Source organism: Felis catus, chromosome C2, assembly GCF_018350175.1.
Source record: "Felis catus isolate Fca126 chromosome C2, F.catus_Fca126_mat1.0, whole genome shotgun sequence".
Classification (NCBI taxonomy): domain Eukaryota; kingdom Metazoa; phylum Chordata; class Mammalia; order Carnivora; family Felidae; genus Felis; species Felis catus.
Genome location: NC_058376.1, coordinates 148369845 through 148391438, shown reverse-complemented (window position 1 = coordinate 148391438; position 21594 = coordinate 148369845). Strand labels below are relative to the sequence as shown.

General features: G+C 56.0%; 2 protein-coding genes and 1 long non-coding RNA gene across 8 annotated transcripts in view; 1 reads left to right on the top strand and 2 right to left on the bottom strand.

Annotated features, from left to right (window-relative positions):
• Nucleotides 1-71: 71 nt before the first annotated feature.
• Nucleotides 72-19326, bottom strand: HHATL (hedgehog acyltransferase like). 6 transcript variants are annotated; one of them, XM_019810859.3, is made up of 12 exons: nucleotides 19219-19326; nucleotides 7542-7660; nucleotides 7058-7125; nucleotides 6417-6530; nucleotides 6108-6302; nucleotides 5537-5746; nucleotides 5020-5191; nucleotides 4414-4558; nucleotides 4260-4295; nucleotides 1275-1476; nucleotides 513-654; nucleotides 72-308 (listed from the first exon to the last, which is right to left on the bottom strand). In XM_019810859.3, exons 2-12 carry the CDS (start codon nucleotides 7645-7647, stop codon nucleotides 184-186), a joined length of 1515 nt encoding a protein of 504 aa, XP_019666418.2. In that variant the 5' UTR covers nucleotides 7648-7660; nucleotides 19219-19326; the 3' UTR covers nucleotides 72-183. The 6 variants fall into 6 exon arrangements, with proteins under 6 accessions (XP_019666418.2, XP_019666419.2, XP_003992254.3 ...); XM_019810860.3 differs by lacking the exon at nucleotides 19219-19326 and adding an exon at nucleotides 13234-13369; XM_003992205.6 differs by lacking the exon at nucleotides 19219-19326 and adding an exon at nucleotides 9391-12693.
• Nucleotides 15110-21594, bottom strand: part of CCDC13 (coiled-coil domain containing 13) — a 52685-nt gene continuing 46200 nt past the window's right edge. The window contains exons 15-17 of the mRNA XM_019810857.3: nucleotides 19219-19373; nucleotides 16469-16583; nucleotides 15110-15907 (exon numbers count right to left, since the gene is read on the bottom strand). Coding sequence (XP_019666416.3) covers nucleotides 15748-15907; nucleotides 16469-16583; nucleotides 19219-19373 — 430 coding nt within the window. The 3' untranslated portion in view covers nucleotides 15110-15747. The remainder of the gene's footprint in view (nucleotides 15908-16468; nucleotides 16584-19218; nucleotides 19374-21594) is intronic.
• LOC123380169 lies at nucleotides 16723-21001 on the top strand. The gene is made up of 2 exons (XR_006585626.1): nucleotides 16723-18612; nucleotides 19514-21001. It is a non-coding gene; the product is annotated as an uncharacterized LOC123380169 (long non-coding RNA).

Here is a 21594-nt window from a genome sequence, read left to right as displayed (position 1 = left end):
CTCCACCCCCTCATCCAGCATGGACAAGGAGCCAGGAGACCGCTGGGGGAAGGGACAGGGAACAGCCAAACTGTGGTAGAAAAGTCTTTTATTCTATCAGTCAGGCCCCATCTGGCCTGGTCTGGGTCCGGGCCTGGGAACAGCTGAGCAGAACCCATCCCTCTCCCCTCTTCCTCCTCCCACCTACTCGGGCTTCTCTTTGTCCTGCTTCTGCTCCTCCTCTAGTGCTAGGGTTCGCTCTCGCTCCTTCACCAGCTGGACACCACAGTAGGTGACAAACAAGATGGCCAGAGTGGTCTGGGGGAACCCTGTGTGGGAAAGAGGTCATCAATGCGCAGGAGCAGGACCCCATCCTCACTGACTCTTCTCATGCCTGTCCCCACTTGACTAGCCCTCCCTCTGAGTCCCCAGGGTGTTGGGTTGGGGTGGGGGCATTTCAGAAGGGCCAGAAGGTCACAGTCCTCAAGGTTGATGCCTGGCATTTTTTATAGCCACACCCCCCTTTCCCTCACCTGTGAGTAGCAGGCGCCTGGCAACCAGCTCTGTGAACTCCAGGCTGTTCAGGCTTACAAGGTTGTACATGATGATGGCCCAGAAGTTCATGGCCCCAAAGAGGGCCCGGACCCTGCGAGACATCTGCTCCGACAGAGAGGCCTGCCCAGTCCAGGAGAGCATTGGCAGTGGGGCAAGAGGGCCAGAGGAAAGAGGACATGGTTGGCCACAGGTCTTGCCCACACGGCCATCCCAGGTCCTGGGGATGGGCTTGGGTCTCTGAGAGCCCCCAGGTCAGCTCTCCCTCTTTTTTTTTTTTTTTTTTTTGATGTTTGTTTATTTATTTTTGAGAGAGAGACAGAGCATGAGCGGGGGAGGGGCAGAGAGAGAGGGAGACACAGAATCCGAAGCAGGCTCCAGGCTCTGAGCTGTCAGTACAGAGCCTGACGAGGGGCTCAAACCCACGAACTGTGAGATCATAACCTGAGCTGAAGTTGGATGCTTGACTGAGGCACCCCAGCTCCCCCTCAGTGTTAAAGATGAGGACACGGATGACCAGAGAGAGGGGACGGTCTGGCCCAACACAGCCTGGTGCAGGTGCCCACTTCTCATAGAAGGAAGTGCTAGATACCCAAAGGGGGAGCCACTGCCCTGACAACAAGGAGGGTGTGCTGAGAAAGTTCTGGACGGGGGGCCACATGTGGCTGGAAGACTCTAGAGAGCAGCAGTGCCACCCCCTCCAATGACCCAGCCAACCGCTACCCCAGACCTTCCCCACTCACCTCAATTTGTGCTAGAGGCCCCGACTCAGCCAGCTTCTGCACCCAGAGCTCAAAGTTGAGGCCAAAGCAGTTAAGGAATGACCACAGGTAAACAATATCACAAGGTCCAAGCCACAGAGTGGTGATGGCAAATGTGGCCACAGTGGCCCCCAGCTCCGGGATCACCTCAGAGTGCTCCCCACCAATGTGATCATACACATACCTGCAAGAAAGGCAGGAGAAAGGACAAGCAAGAGTGTGGGTGAGGGCAAGTAGGAGATGGGCAAAGGATACACAACAGGGGCAGCCCTCCTCAACGCTATCACCCTGGGCACATTTTACCCAGAGGAGGCTGCCTCTCCTCTACCCAACTTCAGAAGGTGCAAGGCTCAGCTTTGAATTCCCTATCTCCTATTCATTCCCTAAGTGATCTCATCCAGACCCAAGACTTTGAACACTGCCTCTATGCTGATGAGCCCCAAATCTGTGTCTTTAGCCTGCTCCCTTGATTCATACATTTCCCTGTCACTAGACATCTCACTTGAATGACTGATTCCCCCATCCCTATCCAAACCCGCTGCATCCTTATCTCAGATAATGACACTTCCATTCAGTTGCACCCAGAAGCCTCGGTGCCATTTTGGACTATCAAGTCCCCTCTCCACGTCCAAGCCAGCAAATTCTATAGGCTCCACCCAGTCCTGACCACTGCTGCCACCCCAATTACCACCCTCATCCAGCCGATCATCTCCTCACATAGATTATTGCAAGAGCCTCTTAAGCCATTTCTCTGCTTCTCCCTTTGGCCCCCTACTGTCCATTCTCCCCCTACAGCAGCTAGAGGTATCTTTTAAGAGTGTAAGATCACATGACTTCCACGATCAAACCCTCCCCCAGCGGCTCCCCATTACATTTAGAATAAACCACCTCTCTACTAAGTCTAGAAGATCCCTCCCTGACCTCATCACCTACCATTTCCCCCCTCATTCATGCATGCTTTTGCCTTACTGGCTTTCCTGTCCCTCAGATAAACACAGCTGGATCCTGCCTCAAGCCTATGCACTTGTTCCTTCTCTCTGGACTTCTCTTCCTCAGATCTCCTTATCACTCAATGCTCTATTCAAATAGCTTCTCACAGAGGCCTGCCCAGACCACAGCTGTAGAAGCTTCTATCCTGTGGCCAGCTTCTATCCCATTACACTTGTTTTACTTTTTTCATAATGCTTACCACTCTCTAAAATTATCTTATTTATGTGTTTGTTTACCTGTTTATGGTCTGTTTCTCCCCACTAGACTGTAAGCTCCATGAGTTCAGGGTCTTTGCCATGTTCACTGCTGTATCCCCAGTGCCTAGAACAGTGCCTGGCACATAGTAGGTTCTCAATAAATATTTGTTAAACAAATTCAGTAGAAGACCCCTTGAGTAACTGGCCTCACCATGCCTTGACCTCTTCATTGCCAATGGCTTCTTCTCCACATCAACTCAGCCACCCACTCCCATGGACAAACTCCAACTTTGTCACCTCTTGAAATTTCACTCCTTCCTAATTACCATTCTCGACCAGCCCCTCCTGATGTGGCCTCCCACCTCCACTTCTTCAATTTCATTGACCCTTCTGCCCCTTCCTCATCTTAAGACCCTATCTTTACCACCATCTTTAATGGGCTTAAATTCAATGAGTCATCATTATAAATAATCTAAAACCCTGTATCCTTCACTTCTTCCTTCTCACTCATCTGAGAGAGCCCAATCTCCCACTTTCTCCTCACCCGCACCCAAGAAGCTAAGCCCTAATAAGGAAAATCTCACACCTTCACGTATTAGTGTCCAAAAATCTACTACCTTCAACCCCACCTGGGCTCTCAATGCCACGGTTTCTCTGGTCAGCTTCGTCTGCCATGCTCTGCAGTGGCTATGCCACCCTTATCTCTCCCACAACTTGAATGGGTGTGGTGGGTGAGCTAGGCAGGAGGAAAGCAGACACAAAGATGCTGCCTCCCTCCACGCCCAACTGTGCATCTCTCAGCTGGTGACCTTGCCTCCCACTTCAGAGAGAAAACCAAAGCCTTCAGGTGGATCCCTTACTTCTCTACACTCATCTGCCATTCTGCTTCCATGATGGCTTCTCTTCCTCCTCCCTGTCCCAAAGCCAAGCTGCTGCCTAGCTCTGGTTCCATCACCTCCCAGAGACCTTACGCTAACAATCACCCCTGGATTCTGCCTCCCCAGCTTATACTTCCTTCTAGCAACCAAGCATGTCCCATTGTTTGCTGTCTTAAGACACCTCACCTCTCCCTTCAGTCACTCCTCTGTGTTCCCCCCTCAGTAGCTTCCCCAGAAGCATCTGACCCAGCTGCCCCCACAATGCCTGGTTGGTCTCCCTTTGTTTCCAGGCTGTCATGTGGTCTTGACCGTTCTGCTCCTCTGACCATGCCTTTCAGTCCCTTCTATGGTTCTCCCTTTCCCCCCAGTGGGAGTCCTTCCAGCTCCAATCTCAGCTACGCTTAGTCTCCTCTTCTTTGCTCTCTCTCCTGGAGACTTAATGCACTCCCAAGGACCAAAGACTACCCTCCCACATTCATGACGCTCAGAGCCAGCCAACGCATCAGTTGGCCAGACTTCTCTGGACCCCAGACCCTCAGACCCAACCACCTCTCTGAACCTCCACAATGATGTCTCCCAGATCTTACCAGACATTTCTCACACAGAACCCCTCTCTGGATGCCGCACCTCCCAGATAGGAATCTGGGAGTCATCACCCTCTCCTTCCCAATCCCTCAGTCTATGGCCAAGTCCTGTCCAGGCTCCCCCTGGTGTGTCTCCATTTCTCACCTCCAATGCCCCATCCACGTCCAAACCTCTTTCACCTAGACCTCTGCGACGACCTCCTCCTTGCTTCCTCTGGCCCAGGGCTGATCTTTTAGAACGTGGACCAGTCTCTGCACTGCCCTGCTCAGACACCTGGCAGTTTGATGTGACCATTGCCCCACCCCACCCCAACTCACTTGCAAAGCCAGTCGTTGATGCCACGGTCGAAGTGCCTGAGGGAGGAGAGTGGATGGGTGTCATCAGCCAGTAGCAGAGCTCCAGGGGAGTGGGGGAAAGAGGCTACGGGAAAGTGGGGGTCCCCGTGGCGTGTCCCCGGGATCTCGCACTCACGTTTCCGCGAAGACGTAGAGTGCGGTGATGCACTTGGGAGGCTGGGGCGGGTCCAAGTGGTCAAGGCGAGCCACGGTGTTTACCACGCCGAAGAGCACGGCCGCCTTCACCCAGTCGTACACCAGGTTTGAATAGGCTAGGCCAGCTGGGGACAGGGTGTCGTCACTGCCTGGGGGGCGTCGCGCGGGTCTTCGCTCCCCAGATCCCCAAATCCCAGGAGGGGGTGGCGCAGAGCCAGGGTCTCCCCTACAGACTTTCTCCACAGTTCGTAGGGGAGGTCCTTGCACCCGGCCAGCCCCCACAGAGACCCCGTCCCTACTTCCTGGGGGAGGAGCTGGACTGGGCCCGCCCAGGGGAGACCCCTTCCCGGTTGTGGAAGTCAACCCGAAGGCCCAGTGGGGCGGGCTTTAGCCCCAACCGCTCTGGCCTTGCAGAACAAAGCTATCTCCAAGTCCCCCGCATTTCAAAGAATAAGTCCCCGTCCCCCCACCCTTGGATAGGTGCTGTGCCCTCTCAGGGTGTCAGCTTCCCCAGCTGTGACGCCATGGGGGCGCAGAGGGTCTTTTTGTCTTTCCCAGCCCCTGTTCTGGCCCGACGCGCACCCACCGAGGGCGCTGTCCGGGAGGCGGTTGGCAAACTTGAGGTCGCTGGGGATGGTGAGGATGTAGAAGAAGTGGAAGAAGATGTCCACGGCCATGACAGCCACCACGCTGAGGCCGGCCTGGGCCCGGATGCGCCACAGCTCACCCTCGCGCCTCACCGGCTCCACCTGGCTCATCTGGGGGATGCCAAGTGTCTGAGTGGGGAGGCAAGCCTTGCCGGAGGAATCCTTTCTGAATGAGGAGGCACCAACTGCCCGGGGATCCGAGGCTGAGGGGAGACGCGGCTTCATCCTGGCAGCCTTGCCTGAGAGGGGAGACACTTCTCCACCCGGTGATCCTTGTCTGAAGGGGGAATGTGGCCCCATGCTGGGGTCTGAGGAGGCAGGCCACTACGGCTTCATCCTGGGGTCATGCCTGAGGATGGGGACACAGCCTGCCCTGGGAGTCCTATCTGAGATGGGAGCCCCTCTCTGAAGACCGGGCCCCAGCCCTGCTCTGGGGCCCACAGGGTGTCCCCTCACCTGGGTGTGGAAGCGATCAAAGGTCATGATGGGCCCGAAGAAGAAGAAAGGCAGGTAGAAGTTGTACTTGAGCAGGTCAGCTAGGGAGTAGCGGCGATCGGGGTGGGCACAGCTCTCCAGCGCAAAGCTGGTACAACGCAGCACTGTGAAACCGCTGCCCCCGTGGAACAGCACCTCTTGAAGATCAAAAGTGCCTGTTACAAACCCGCTCTGGATGGGAGAGAATAGGCCGCCAGCTCACCAGGTGCCCCTGTCTCTGGGAAGCCCACCCAGCTTCCCACAGGGGCCCAGCCTTGTCCTGCCCCTTCCTGTCTTGCCCAGAGTCAGTCAACACTGGCCACTGAGGGCTAATTCATGTTAAGTGCTCGGACAGAGCAGGAAACCACCTGTCCCTGCTGCAGTGGATGGGGCCACTTTGTGGGCAGGTCCATGCCACAGTCAAAGGCTTGGAGACAGGTGGGAAAGTGAAGGAAATGCTTGGGGAGACTCAGGAGGTAAGGGCTCTGGATGGAGTGAGAAGTTTGGGGTTCTATTCCTGCACCCTCCACCCTTGCTGCTCCCCATTGCACACCTGCCAGGAGATTAGAGGATCAAGCTTGAAGGAGGCAAGGCTGGCCAGGCCAAGGCCGAGACAGAGCCAGGGCTGGCCCAAGAGTGAGGCCACATAGAGGCTGATACAGTGGCCAAGTAGCAGCAGCAGGTACCAAGGACCCATCGTGCCCAGCACAGCCAGGGCCCCATACACGGCATACATCCAGGAGCGGAGCTGTAGACAGGGAGAAGGAATGGCTTATCTATCCATACAAATGGAGGTGGGACCCCAACCCTTGTAGCTGAGGGGGAGTTGCAGGGGAGGCTAGGGTGGCCCAGTCCAGCTCACCTGGGGGGCAACCATCGTGCAGAGTTTAGCAAACAGCACATGTCCAGAGAGGGCGAAGATGATGACATTGCGGAAGGAGGTGAACCACATCACCCACTCGAAGTCAGCCACGTCCTGGGGCAGGCCCGGGCAGGTTAAGGAGGGGCAGGGGGCAGGATGGGCTGGCACTTTGGCTGATCAGAGTCCCAGCACCTCTCCAGCCCCTGTATTCTTATGCAGTAGAGGACAGCAATAGCTGAGGTCCTTGCTTTCCCCAGCCAGGTAGGTAGAGAGGAGTGAGGGGCACCATGTGAGCTGCCCTGCCCCTCAAAGCTCCCCTTCTGTCCAGCATATTGCCTCCCATTACACCATTATTGCATTGTTCCTGGGAAGGGTGGTGCTGGAGGCCCCTGCTGAAGCATGTCTCAATTTATTTGCTAAACAAACAGTGTCTGGGTCAGGCTTGATGTGGCCCCAGGAGGACACAGGATGGGCCAGTGGAGAAACTGAAGGCATTGAAGCTCAAGCCACAGACCCTCCCCACCGTGAGTCCTCTGTTACATGGGAATATCTGGAATAGGAGAGTCAGGAAGGGTCTGGGATGGGAGAGACATGCCAAGGGTAAGGGACCTCAGTCAGGGATCCTGGGGCGTGGGACCTACCATCTTCCGGCCAATATACTCCCAGCCAGGTCGCACAGACTCCCGGAAGGCCTTCCGGTGGGCCCCATCTGAGAACAGAATGTGGCCTTAGTGGGGGCTGGGGAGGACTACACACACACACACACACACACATACACACACACACACTCACACCTGCCCCTACAGCAAGGCTGACTCCCACCCTAGAGGCAGGGGAATGGGTCTAGATCGGTCTCTCTCTCTCTCTGCCTCTGCTTCTCTCTGGGTCTCACTGTGTGTCTGGGGCCAGGTCTCTGACTGTATCCCCAAGTGTCTGAGTCTCTCTCTCTCTCTGTGGCTCTGTGTGCAGGTCTCTGTAGTGTCTCTGCATCTGTCTCTCCCTGTGACTACGCCTAGCTCAGCCCAACCCCCTGGGCCTGGGGAATATGTTGGCCTTGCTGGGTGGAACCCTGAGGCCCCAAGGGGAAGAAGGTTCCCACCCTCTGCTCCGGAGCCCGGCTGTTACCTTGTGAAGCTTCTAGGAGGCCCCGGCCAGCATAGGCCAGAGCCCCACTCAGCACCAGGGAGTACAAGCCCAGCTCCGCCGCGGGCAACGCTGTCTTGATGCCCATAGCCTGGATGGTGCTGGGGGAGACAGATGGAGTGAGGGCACTGCTGCCCCCCTGCCCTGCCTAGCCCCATCTCCTGGTGCCCCACAAAGGTGATGGGGATCCCATTCTGAAGAGAGATTGCCCCTCCTGCCCTTCAGAGATCTCATGCTATTATCCTCCCCTCCCCTCTCCCCATCCCTCCCACACCTGCCAACATCCCGTGTCCCTTCCTAGCTGCTACTCCCGCTCCCACCCTGCCCATTGAAGGCTCTGGAAAACATAAGCTTCACTCTCAGCCTGTCTGCCTCATCTTCGCTTAATCTTTCATACGTCTCAGGGAGACCGGTCCCCACCTTTTGCTCAAACTGCTTCTGCCAGGGCCTCAGATAACCTTCATGTGGAAGGACCCTATATCACCTCAATCATGTTTCTGGCCCCAAGGGTCCCTACACCCCTCAGTAAGCCTCCTTTAGCTCCCAACAATGCCCCACTCACCTCAACATCCCCTTCTCTGATTCCCAGACCCCTCCAGAGCTGCCTTTACTTCCCTGAGAGCTCAAGACCCCCAAGGTCCTGTCCCCAGCATCAAGCTTCCTTACCTCTCATTCAGCCTCCAGCCTTTCACTGACTCCCATTGCCCCAACCAGCCTCTGAGCCCCAGTCTGCCACTTCCCTGGTCCCTGCCTGTGTCCGTGGCCACACCAGCCCCACTCTCTCAGTACTTGTGTATTCAGGCCCTGGATACTGGCTGGAGGCGGTGCTATTTGAAGAGGTGCCCCAGGGTAGTGGGTGTGGGGCCAGGCAGGGCCAGGCGGGCACCAGGGAGGGTGCTGGCCACTGTCCAAGGTGCTGACTGGTATCGGGCTCACAGTGAGCCTAGCCACTCCCTCCTTCCAGGGCCTAGTTCATCCTCAGGAGTCCTGCTGGGCCATCCCTTCCTATCCCCTCCTAGACTGCAGCCTGGCCTGGGGCCTTCCCAAGGGTGCATTGGTTAACAGACCCAGGGCCAAATTAAAGGGAGAAACATGTATAGGCACCTCCTTGGCCTGGGCTGGGCCAAGAGGTGGCTGGCATGACCCTGTCTTCCACCCTTGATCCTCCCCCAAATCTTCCTTACCAGCACCACAACCAGCTCTCCTGGGCCCCCAGAGTTGGCGTTCTCCCGACTACATAGATAGAGGGGTCATGGACCAGAGTGGGACAGGGACCTGTCAAGGTCACACAGTGAGCCTGGGACAGCATTGTGTGTTCTCAGTGAGCTGTCTGGAATCTCAGATAAGAGAAGAGCATTGCTGCCCCTGCCCATACAAGGGGGCTTCCCAGCCTGACTTCTGCACTGTTGGGCTGAGGGCTGAGGCAGCTCCTCATCGGCCAGGTGGGGGTAGGGAGGCCTGGAGGATCGGGTTATTGGAGCAGGAGCTTGAAACCGGAGCAGAGTGAAGAGCCCGCGAAATAGCTTTGTCAGCTGCCTCCCACTTGCTACTTTCCAATTTTAGCTCCCCATGGCCGGTGCAGGGTGTCTCCAGTGAGGCCCCTGTGAGCAGGGCCAGGGCTGGCCCCCGGCCTCGGACCTCTTCCGATAGACCCCTGGAACCTAGGCTACCCTGTGGACACAGGGGTGCCCCTGCCCCCTGGTCCTGCCTACCTTAGGTACACCTGGGGTAAAAGACTGCTTTGGGGCCTGAAGTCTGAGATGAGGGGCCTGAGGTGGCCTCCGCAGGTCTCAAGGACCCCAGAGTGGCTGCATCCCCAGATGGCACTGACCTTGAGGAGGTTGTGAGGGACCCTGGCACACTGCCCACCTCGGGCTCCGGGGTCCTGCGTCCGACCTTGCGTCCGTCCGACCAGCTAGGCTCTGGGGCCACGGTGGGGTGTGTCCAGCCCTGGGGTCCCCACCCCCTCGAGGCTATGAGCGGTGAGTGGTGACAGCAGGAGGAGGGTGGAGGAGGGCAGGGAGGAGGTGGCCTTCCTGGAGCGGAGCTGAGCAGAGTGGAGCAGAGCCGAGCGCTGCAGAGCTGCTGGCCACAGGGAGCCGCAGGGAGGATTGTGGGGGGGGCAAGGGCGGGGGAAGGGGTGGTCAGTGGCATAGGCTCCAACAGGGACACCTGGGCCTCACTCCAACCTGCCTCTTCTGGTCTATAGAGCCTGTGTCTCCCTCTCACTGCTATCCAGGACTCCCCTCTTCCAGGAAGCCTTCCGGACAGCCCCTACTGGCCTTGTGCCCTGCCCCCACTGCACACACACACACACACACACACACATGCACACTTCCTGCGCAGCTCTGTACTCTAGCCTGCACCTTTACATGTGAACTCCCAAGGGCCGTCCCAGGGCAGATCCATCTAGCCCCCTGCCCTGGTTCATTTCATCATGCCAAGAGTCCTAACTGGCCAGGCATCAGTGCCTGAGGCAGGACTGGCTTAACTAGTAGGGCTGGAACTGGCATGAGACATGTGGCAGAGGGGGCCATACTTCAGCCCTGTCCCACAGGTAGTTGCCCAAGTGGAGGGGTGCTGGCAGGGTCACTTGGCAAGGCTTAAATATGTATGTGGAGTGGCTGGCATCCTCTGGAGTGTCCCTGACTGACTGGGAGCTCTCTGGGGGCAGCAGGACAGGGCCCTCACTCACAGAAGGGGCAGCCAAGGCCTCAGCCCAGCCTTCCCAATGCAGAAGGGTACCCTGAAGAACCCACAGAGAGGACAGGAACATCTGCTAGTCTCCCTTTAGGATGAGAGCCTCGAGTCTAAGGGAGCTGTATATACTTGTGCCGTGTCTGTGGGGGCCTGTCCAGGCATGTGCAGTGAGGAGGGTCTGGGGTCGGTGGAAGAGTGGCGTTGAAGGAGCTGTGTGACTGAAATAAATCACAGGACAGGTCCCGGAGCTCCTGCCGATCTCTGGACCCCAGCCACAGGCTCAGCTGAGGATGGGGAAGGAAGGGGCTGTTCCTCCCCCCTCCCCCAGCAGGGCAACTTCCAGAGCCCGACCAAGGTCTGGGAAGGGGAGAGAGAGTCCCCTATCCTCCCATAATGCCCTTAGGCAATGAGCTCCCTCCCAGGCAGACACACTGGCCCAGAGGAAGAAGCAAGGAGACCCCCGCACACACACCACACAGAATGACACAGTGGCCTTCGTCATGGTGCCTGGCCCTGAGAACTGCACGTGGAGATTACTGCACAGTATAGGGGCTGGGTGAGGGCTGCAGCTGGGATCATGGGTCACACTGGAGGAGGGATGGATACCTGAGCCAGACTTCAGGGCTTAGGGAGGGCTTCCTGGGCAGGGGTGGGGTGCGGCACACCCAAGGGGAGTACTGAGGTAGAGTCAGTGGTTATTAGAAGGGTAGTAAGTTAACCCCAGTAGCCAGGCACGGTTCTAAGGCTTTACATGGACTCTTTAATGTCACTACAACCCCTAGGGAAGGTGTTACCATTTCCCCCAGTTGATAGAAAAGGAAACTGACACCCAAGGAGGTCAGCCCCATAAGCTTCTGGAGCTGATCGCTCTGCAGAGGCAAGAACCCCGTTCACCCACCCTGGGTGCAGGCTGAGACCAGCCTGGGCATGCCAGCCAGTTCTCACGAGGCTCGAAGAGAATGGCGCAGAGACGCGGATGGGTGGTTTGGCTGCACATGCAGAGCACAGGCTCAGCTAGCTGACTTGAGCCTGAGCCCAAGATCTGCCTCGCTGGTGGAATCCACTTCTCAGAGCCTCAGATCCCCATTTGTAAATGAGCCTGCTCTGTCCTTATCGGGCTTTGGGGGGGATTCCATGACTCCATGAAGGGCCTGGCTCACTGAATTGCTCGTGAAGAGAGCCACAGCTCCCTCACTCCAGAGGCCCAGAGAGGCAGAGCTCACCCAGCAGGAGCTGTGCGCAGCGGGGTCTGCAGGGAGCCTGGCATGTGGGGAGGGCAGGCTGGATAGAGGGCTAGAGAGGCCTCTTGGACGTGGCACTGGACAGTCCAAAGCCAGCCTCACCCCGTATGAGGGTGGTGGCAAGGGAGGGTGCCTGGCGTGGCCAGCCCACAAAGCAAGGGCAGGAAGTCGACCGGGCTTAGATCAGGACAAAGGCCTGGGTCAGCTTCCCAAATGCTGCAAGGGCCACTGGGAAAGATACGGTGGGCAGGGGGGCCAATTCTCTCAAGTCCCAGCATCCCCTTTCATTTCCCAGTGTATTGTTACTCAGAGTAAAAATGTGTGGGAAGTATCCTGTGTGTCTATTAATTGTGTTTTGTGTCTGTTGTATGTGGGGTCTGTGTATGTGTTGCCTTGCATGTTGGTTGCGGTGTGTTTGTTGTGTGTATATGTATGCCGTGTGCACTTTGCATGTGCATGTGTGTTATGTATCTAGTGTGTGACGTATGTACTTTGTGTGTGTGTGTATGCAAGGCTCAGGGACTGTAGGCAGTGCCTGGGGAGAGGAGGTGGGGTAGCTTGGGCCTCGCTGGGGATGGAGATGGAGAGAAGAGGCTGGTTCTGGCCACTGCATATGGGGGCGCAGAGGAGGACCCCCACTGCAGGCCACCTTGCCCTGAGCTCCTGAAAGCAGGGGAGGGGCCCCATGGCAATGGAATGTATTTGGGGTTGGAATCAGCCTGAGCCAGGCTGCAACCTTGTCCAGCTCAGCTGTAATGCCCCAGAGGCCTTCACAGGGACAGTGGCCAAGCCACACCCACAGCTCAACCAGGTCTCACCTGTCAGTGCCGAAACCTGAGCACCCAGGCTCGCAGCACCTGCCTGGGGTGCAGCCAGGGAGAGTCCTCACGTGAGGCCTCTCCCCAACCCAGCCTCTTCACTTGTCTTTGTCCCTCCGCCCTCCAAGCACCTGTCTCTCTCCTCCCCCTACTACTTTTCAGCCCCAGGAAGGGACCTCAGTGTTGTCATCTGTGAAAGGCAAGTCCAGCCCACCAGCTGCCTACCTGTCTGGGGGCTGAGGAGTTCCTCCTCAGGGTCCCAGGGGCAGGTGGTGCTGCTCGGGAGGGGCCACGGTCACTATACTGCACAGACTAGGCCGCCCTACCCCCGACCTGACCCACTTGCATTAGATCCTCAGGGCCCCAGTCCTTGGCCCCTTTGACCACCCCTCCCTTCCTTAAAAAGTCTGCTCCCAGGCTCTCCTGGCCTTCCCCTTCCACCCTCCACCTCCCACTCCTCAGGGAAGTATGGACAGCCCCCTCCCCCCCCAAACCCCAGATCTGGACAACGAGACTGGAAGCCTCAGCAGAGAAGGTGAGAGGCTCTGAGGGGCTGCATTCTGTGTGCATCCCACCCCCACCCCACCCCCTCCCACTCCATCCCAGCCCTATTTGCCATGCCTCTGACTTGACCAGGGGCCCCCCGAAAACAGCAAGTCAGATCTACCTCTGGACCACTCACAGGCCTGAAGAGGCTGGCATGCCGGTGGCACTCCCCACCTGATGGCCGGCCGGCTGAGTGGATGGCGGCCTGTGAGTCTGTCTCCCCCACTGGCTGGCGGGGCACTTCCTAGAGCTCAGGGGCCATGTCTGTCTCACCCGACACTCCCCGTGCCGGGGGCAGTGGGGCGGCTCAAGAGGGAACTAACAGCAGTAAGAGGTAATACCAAGGGCTAACATTTATTAAGTACTTACTGTGTGCCAGCCACTGCTCTAGCACTCGACCCTTTTTGACTCAGCGACTCCTGAAGAGGGATTCTGACGGAGGATGGAGCAGACTTGGTCTAACTAAGCTGGGGTGCTGATGGCAGGTGCCGCAGCACACAGCTCCGCGGCAAAGCTCTCAAGGCTGCCGGTAGAATCTGTAAATGGAGACTGTTGTCTTTATGTCCACAGGTGGCCTAAGCAAGGAGTGAGTGCCCAGACTGACCTCTGCAAGATGCCAATTAGTCAGTTGAGCCCAAAATGAGCAAACAAGATTTACTATGCCCGATGGCAGTCTTTTCTGGCCTCTCTCTCTCATATAAATCCTGTTTTATCTTTGTGGAATGAAATCAATCTATTGATACATGTGCCTTGTACAGAAGTGAATGGCAACCGAATAATCAGCTAAATGTCTTTGAGCTGTTCTTTGACAGCTCAACAGCCCTTGACGGAGGTTTCTAGTTCTGCCCCCATTTTACGGATGAGGACGTGGAGGTTCTGGGAGGTTAAGTAACTCACCCAAGGCCACACAGCTGGTGAACTGGAAGAGAGATCTGCCCCAGGCACCACCCCCATTCAGACCCCGTGACTTGACGCACTTTCCTTTCTCAGATGCACCCTTGACCCAGGAAGGGCAGCAAAACCACCCTTGAGCGGTTAGAGTGTGGGTTATGCCACCCTGTGCTTCCCCGACGTGACCACTCTGTCCATCCCTGAGGAAGGGTAGTTGGTCCTCTGCCTGCTTGTCCCTCCCAGGGACTTTCCCAGGGGCTGGAACCTGCACACAGGCACTCGGACCACCCTCGGGGGCTCCCCCACGCCTGCAGGGGAAGGTGCCAATCACTTGGTCTGGTGTCCTGACTCTGCCTTGGGCCCACTCCTCACGGTCACACAACGTCCCCTCCCAGCACAGACCCTCTCAGTCCCTCCGGCACTGGCTGGCCATTTCCCTCCACCAGGAACTGGAGGAAAGCCTTTCCTTTCCAGGGACCCTTAGGACCCCATCAGGACTGCTGCTTCATCCTGTTGGCCTTCACTTGCCGAGGAGCCTCTAGACCTGTCACTCCAGGCAGGGTCCGGGGCTTCCCGACTGTGGGGCAACACAGAATACCTCCACGGCCCCATCCCCGAGGAAGGGCCTGAGCAGACAGGGTCTCAGGGGCCCCAGGTGGCTTCCCTTCGGGAGGAGGTATCTGCACGGCATGTGCTCCCACATCTGTGAGTCACTGTGCTAGTGACTGGTCGTCACGTGTGGGAGTGTGAGCACAAGCCCGTGTCTGGGGGTGTGAACGCCGCTCATGTATGGCTGCGTACTCCCGGGTGTAGGTATTTGTGTGCATCTGTGCCTTTGTGTGGGCCTGTGTGCACACAGGTGTGGCCAGGGGGTCTGGTCGGTGTGTGTGGCTGTGGATGGCTTTCCTTAGGGCCACCCCTCCCCATGGCTGTAAGTGCAGTGAAGCAGGGAGTGACCTGTGACAGTTACAGAGGGACCTGGGGGCTCTCCTGCCGCAGCCCTCCCAGCGCTCCCCTGTGTGGTCGTGAGGGAGGAACACCATGCCTTTGCCTGGGCTCGCTGCCTCGGAATCCTCCTGCCTGGAGCTCCTGCCCAGCTCCGCACCTGCCCTCCACCACCAGCATCCACTAGAGGCAGGCTTTTTGGAAGCAAACAGAGGCGACCCCCAGAGCAGCTGGCTGAGGGTGGGCACTCCCGTCCCGGCTAATTGCTCAACTGGAGGGTTAAATGTTAGCCCAGCTTCTTTCTATAAGCCTCAGTTTCTTCATCTGCCAAATAGGGTGACAAATCCTTGGGTTACTAAAGGACTAGATGGGGTCAGGTTTCCACAATAGATGCTCACTCACTAGGACCTGTGGCGACTATGAAAATAATCATTATTATTACAAGTCTGAGGGTCTGCATCTAAGGAAGACCCCTGAAGAGCGGGCTGACAAAGTGGCTGGGAGCACATGTCCCCAAGGCTGCAAAGGTTGGGGGTGGCCACGGATGGAGCCATGGAGGGGAGAATGGGGGGGATATGCCCTGGTCGGGGGTGGGGTGGGGTGGGGTGGGTGGGATTGGTTGGCCTGAGGGACGCTCCCAGCTGGAGCACGAAGGGCTCGCCTGTGCATATGGAGCCATGTGGGCAGACAGGGACTCCCAGCTAGGTTCTAGGACAAGGGTGGTGAGCACCTGCCCAGGGGACCGCCGTCTGTTCACAGCCGGCTTGTTGTCCAAGAGCTCACGCCGGTGCTGAGCAGGCAGCTGGACCTCCTCCCCTGCCGTATCCACGTATCTCCCCTGGTCTCCGGCAGGGCTCAACCAGGGTTTTTCCTTTGCCCCCCTGGTCTGAGATGTTGGCTTTGGTCACCCTCGGGGAACCTCTTCTGGGAGAAGGGGCTGAGCTGGTTGCCCCAGGTTGGCTGCCAGAGCAGATGGAGTCGACAGAGCCTCATCCTCTCAGAGCCTAAGGCTGCCTCGTCCAGCCAGGCTGACACTGAGCCACCGTCCTAGTGCTTGTCCGCCTTCTGCTGCCGCAGGGCCTGCAGGAAGACCCCTTTCACCTGGCCCAGGGTCTCGTGGTACATACGGAAGTCCTCCTCCTTGCCACGCAGGGCGCTGCCCAGGGCGGCCTTCAGCATCTCATTCTCCTCCGCCTGGATGGCCAGCCTGGGCCACATGAAGAAAGGGCTTAGCGTGGCCGTGCGGGCATACATGGGGGTGCGTGCACGTGTAAAGGGCGCTGGGAACAGGGCTGCTGGCATGGTTGTTCTTTAGGCTCAGGGTTCTCCTGGACCCGTCCCCTCCTCCCACAGACCCTTGGAGGAATACCATGTGGGATTGTTCTCTGGGCCCACCCACAGCCCTGGGCCTGGCACCCAGTATCCCCCCGAATGTTGGCTGCCTCAAGGAGGAGGACTACTTTGTAAAGGTCCTCCCCATCCTTCTTTGAATACCATGGTCTCTGACCCTGAAAAGTTTAACTGAGTGAGAAAAGAGGGTTTAGCAACCCACACTTGGTAAAACTTCTCTTGGGACTTTGAGGTCATCAGGGATATGGCTGGGTCTCTCTGCCCTCTGATTGCCAGTTGCTGAATCGCAGGCCCAGAACCCAGGCAGGCCGACCTCGGGGCAGACAGAAGTCAAAGGGGAAGGGACACGATCCTTCCGCCCATCGAAGCACCTCCACCCAGACAATGCCACCCTCAGGAAGGTGGGGCAAGAGAGCACCTGGTGGTCAGCTCCTCCATCTGTGATTCCATGGGCACGTTGGAGAGCTGGGTGAAGGAGGGGTCCTTCCTTTCACTCCCGTTCGGGTTGTGCCTGGTGTTGGAGGTGGGCAGACCTGTGGGGCAGTGGCAGCCACTTTCTGTGATGACGCCATGGCCCTGTGTAAATGCTCTCCTTCTCCCCTCCTTCCCCACCTCCACTGCCTATTTCCTGCTTTTCCATTGGCTGAAACATTATACTTCCTCCAAGATGAAGGACAAGGCATAGCATAACATATAAGTTGTCAAATCACTATGTTGGACACCTGAAACTAACATTGTGTGTCAACTATACCTCAATTTAAAAAAAAAAAAAAAGGTTTTTTTAAGATGCAGCACGAGGGCTGCCTCCCTCTAGAAGCCCTCCTGATGCCTGCTCTGCGTTCCCTTGGACTCAGGCTGTGCCGTCTGCTACGGCCCTGATTCTGCTTGCCTTGTACCAGGGTGGTTCCTCTCGTCATTGTCTCCAACTTTGCACTTGACAAGTTTCTGGAAGGCAGCTGGGACTGAGATCTGCCCTGCACACTGAGCCTGAGTCTAGGCCATCACTGCCTCTGATGCCCTCACACCACTGGACCCCCCACCTCCAGAGCCAACCCTGACCAGCAGCTCCCTACATACCTACAGGGGATCCAGTGTGGCCAGGGCCAGAGGCCACAGAATGCTCAGAAAAGGAAATCAAAGCCAATGGGTAGGGAATTTGGGCACAATCACAGCATCAGAAAACCGGTGCTGAAAAGGCCCTCAGAGGCGGTGTGGTTCTCAGGGACAGTGTGGCCCAGGGAAAATCGCCTGGAGTCAGTAGACTTGGCTTTCACCCCCTTGCTGTGTGGCCTCAGGTAAACCATCAACCTCTCTGAGCTGGTTTTCTCATCTGTAAAATGAGGCTGATAGTTCTTGCCTCTAGAGCTTTGTGAGGCCGGGCGAACTCACATTTATACCTCAGGACTTGTGTGATCCGACCACCTCTTTAGTACCTTGTCACTTCTTTGACCTTGCCTCGTATTCCCCTCCCCTCTGGCCGGCTGTACTCCGGCCTCACTTGCTGTTCCTTCAAGCCTCCAGCTAAGCTCTCACACGGTGCCCTTGCACTTGTCTCCCCTCGGGTATCTGTATGCTCATCCCCCGTCCCTGCCATTGTCTCTGCTCAGATGTCAACTCTTCCACGAGGTCTTCACTAGCCCCCTGTCCCTGATGGAAACCAGCCGCTCTCAGCACCTCCTATCACCTCCTCTGACTTAGCATGTCTTTTAGCGGCTTGTTTGGTTATTATCCATCTTCCCCACTGGAGTGGAACTGCTGTGGAGGGACCAAATTCCAGAATCAGGTCCCCTCATTCTACAGATGGGGTGGTGCTCGGCCCATGTCGCGGGCCAGCAGGTGGCAAAGGCCACATGAACGCTTTTTCTCAGGCAGCTGCCCCTTGCTACTTGGGCAGAACCAAAACGGTTCTTCCTGCCGTGGCTTAGCACCCCCTGGTTAGGTTACTCAGGAGGTAAGCCCAAAGCCTAGAAATACCACCTCCCTAGAGGACCTGTTCCTGAGGGCCCAGGAGAGTCAGCAGGGTAAGTTACAGGGACCTTCCCCAGCCTGGATTCTCAGCAGCTCCTGGAAGGCCCCTTGAGTCCTGGGCCCTGCTGGTTGGAGAAAGGAGAAGGGTACAACTCCTGCCTTGTGCCTCACTTCGGGCCCATCCTTCTGAAATGTTCTCATCTCATCTGGGCTGGGGACAAAGGTCTGAGTGTCCTTGCTAGGGGACGGCTGGGGGATGTCGTGGAGTGTTGAGAGACAGGGCAGTGGGGGTAGCACCTCACTCCAGAGCCTGTAGGAGGTTGGGATGGGGACGTCAGAGGGAGGCAGGCCTAGCCCCTCCACACTAACGATTCTTCCTTCTTTGGCTTCTGGTTCTGACATCCCGCACCCCCATCTGGCCACAGCCTCACAAGATGCCGATGCTGCTGGTCCAGGGACGGCACCTCGAGAACGACCGGGTTACGGCACTAGATCTTTTTGTTTAGGACAACAAAATCTCCCTGTGCAGCTAGGGGTGCTCAGGGGGCGAAGGCAGAAGTGACACGAGCAACCTTAGGACCATGCCCTTAAAAGGTAAGGAGCAGGACGTCCCTTCCCTCCTGCCCTTCGTGCTGCTGGTGGGGAGGCCGAAGCGGCCACCTTAGACCGTGGAAGCTGCATGTTGAGCATGACGGCACACAAGACAGAGAAGCCTGGTCCCCAAGCCTGCGGAGAAGCCCCTCCATCCCTGCTTATGCTCTACTGCTGTAGCAAGCAGAGAGGGATTCTTCTCCCGGTCAGCCACTGCTGCTGTTCTGGCCTCCTCAGCAGGCCAACTTCGCCTCATGACCAACTCTAAACAAAGTCAGCTGGGGACAGAGGGTTAAGGGCTGGGGTGGGGGTGACAGGCAGTGGTGGTGGTAGCTGAGAGCGTTTAGCAGAGGCACTGCCACTTTTATGAGGGCTCACAGGTGGGCTGGGTCAGAGCCACGTGGGCCGATGGCCTTCTGGGGCTCCTGGCTCTGAAGAGGAGGCCTGGGGAAGAAGACGCCCAGCAGCAGGGGCAGGACGAGCTCCGCCCCGATGGAGGCCTCCGCTCCCCCATGCTTCTGGACGGGGCTGAAGTGGTTGCCACTGGCGGGCTCTCCCGTTAACGGCAAGGCCACCCCCTGCGGCTGGGGGCCCTGGGCCAGCCCCTACCTGCTTTGCTCCTGGGGGCTGCTCTCTGACCGACTGACGTCCTCCCAGGCTCCAGGCGCATCTTCTCCAGGTGTTGCTCCAGCACCACGGTGCGTTGCCGTTCTTCCTGCAGCTTCTTCTCTGATTCCAGAAGCTTGCTGTTGCTCTCCTCCACCCTGGTGATGAGACAGGAGGGGCTGCCGTCCATCCCCTGGGGGCGGGCAGGGGCAGCCCCGCCCCACCTGCTCTGGCCCTCAGAGAGGCAGGCACATCGTGCCCTGGCGGTGCTGTGACCGGTTCTTTATTTTTACCGCAGGAACCGAGGAACGTGCGTTTGAAAACCATATAGTTCTCTCCAAGGCTCAAAATGAAAAGCTCGCCAGCCTCTCGCACTCCTGCCCACTCCCGTTTCCGGCTCTCCAGAAGCAATCACTTAGAACACTTTTAGCTGTTTCTCTGAATATTTACTGCCATATTTCTACAGATGCTCACGCTGCTATTTTTAAGGTTTCAATATGATCTTTCAATTTCCTGTCGTGCAACATGAGAATTTAGTTTTATTTTGGCCTTCTCCCCTTACCAAACAGAATTACCCCTCCGCTTCCCAGTGTAGTTACATTACCATTTCCCAGCTGAATTAATAGTAGGTGGTGTATTAGTTTTCCATTGCTGCTGTAACAAATTACCACAAACTTAGCAGCTTAAAGCAACACACACTTACCACCTCACAGTTCTGTAAGCCAGAGGTCCGGCAGGCTCTGTTGGTTTCTCTGCTCCAGGTTCTGGTGTTGCCTGACCTGGGTTCTTACCTGGAGGTTCTGGGGGGAAAATCCACTTCCAGGCTCATTCAGTTATTGAAGGGATTCAGTTCCAATGGAAGGACTGAGGTCCCTGTTTCCCATTGGCTGTTGGATGGGTGATTTTCATGTTTCAGAGGCCACTCGGGCCTCTCCATCTTCAAAGCCAACCAGACACCCCTTAGCATGCTTTGACTCTCTCTGACTTCTTCCACGGCATCTCTCTCACTGACCCCAGCTGGAGAAATTTCTCTGCTTTTAAGGGCTCAAGTGATTAGATTGGGCCCACCTGGTAATCCAGGATAATCTTCCTATTTTAGGGCCCATAACTGTAATTGCATCTGCAAAGTCCCTTTTGCACATATCATAAAGTAGTCACAGGCACAACAGCAGCAAGCAAAGGGCATAGGGGACAAAATCCTGTCTACCACAGGTTACATTAGAGCGATTATTTAGACATGTGGCACGGTAATGATCACGTTTTCTTATTTAGTTTTTTGCTTTCCTTGGGGTTAGTGATTGCTTTCTGTTTATTATTATTTATTGTTATTACTCATTATTATGTTCTGTATGTCTATCCTGAGTTCTTGGGACTTGAAGATATTGCCATTCGGCCATTGCACCTGAAGGATTTGTTTAATCCGCTGGGGCTGGGCCTAAGGTCTTTCCTGAGTCCAGGTATGGCATTCCAGACTTTTGTGATATGAAAGGCTCAGCTAGAAGGCCAGCACTCCTGAAATTTAGCCGAAGCAAAGGGTCGTATACACATATGCAAATCGGAGTGGAGGCCTGGAAATTTACAGTGTTGGAGGAAGTGGTAAGAGTCAAGAAGGAGCAGAATGGCGACAGTTATGAACAGTATACAACTGCTAACACAAAACTGTACAATAACACAGTTATACAGCTCCTGACATGACTTGTTCAAGCATGTTCCTTGAGACTTAATTTGCAAGAGCAAAAAAAAAAAAAAAAAAAAAAAAAACCTATAGGCCCATCAACAGGGGGAATACAGGACAAGTGGCAAATATTCATACCACGGAATGTGACGGAATATGACAGATTGTCCTGTTCAACACAGTGCAGCCTCATGTCCACATGTAGCTGTTTTAAGTTGAAATTAGTGAAGATGAAACAAAAAATTCAGTTCTTCACACTAGCCACATTTCAGCTGATCAGAGCCACATGTGGCTAACGGCCGCTGCATTGGACAGCCGAGCTGCAGAACACCTCCGGCATCAGAGAAAGTTCTAACGGACAGCACTGCTCTGACAACAGGAAAGGAGGAGGCAGAGCTACGTGTATAAACACGGATCTCCAGACTAGGATTGGTGAAGAAAAAAACAAGTGCCACAAGAATATATACAATATAATGCCATTTATGTAAATAAAGGATAAATCATAGTGGATTCGCGCAGTAAAAAAACTCCTTAACCATAAAAAGGATGTGTGCTGATATGAAGAGGATGTCTGAGATTTATTACTGAGTGAAGTAAGTAGCAGAAGATTATGCATAATATATGACCTAATTAAAAAATTTATAACAGATTAAAAATTTAAAACCAAATAGGTACTAGTGCTAACGAAATTCAGCCAGTGAGCT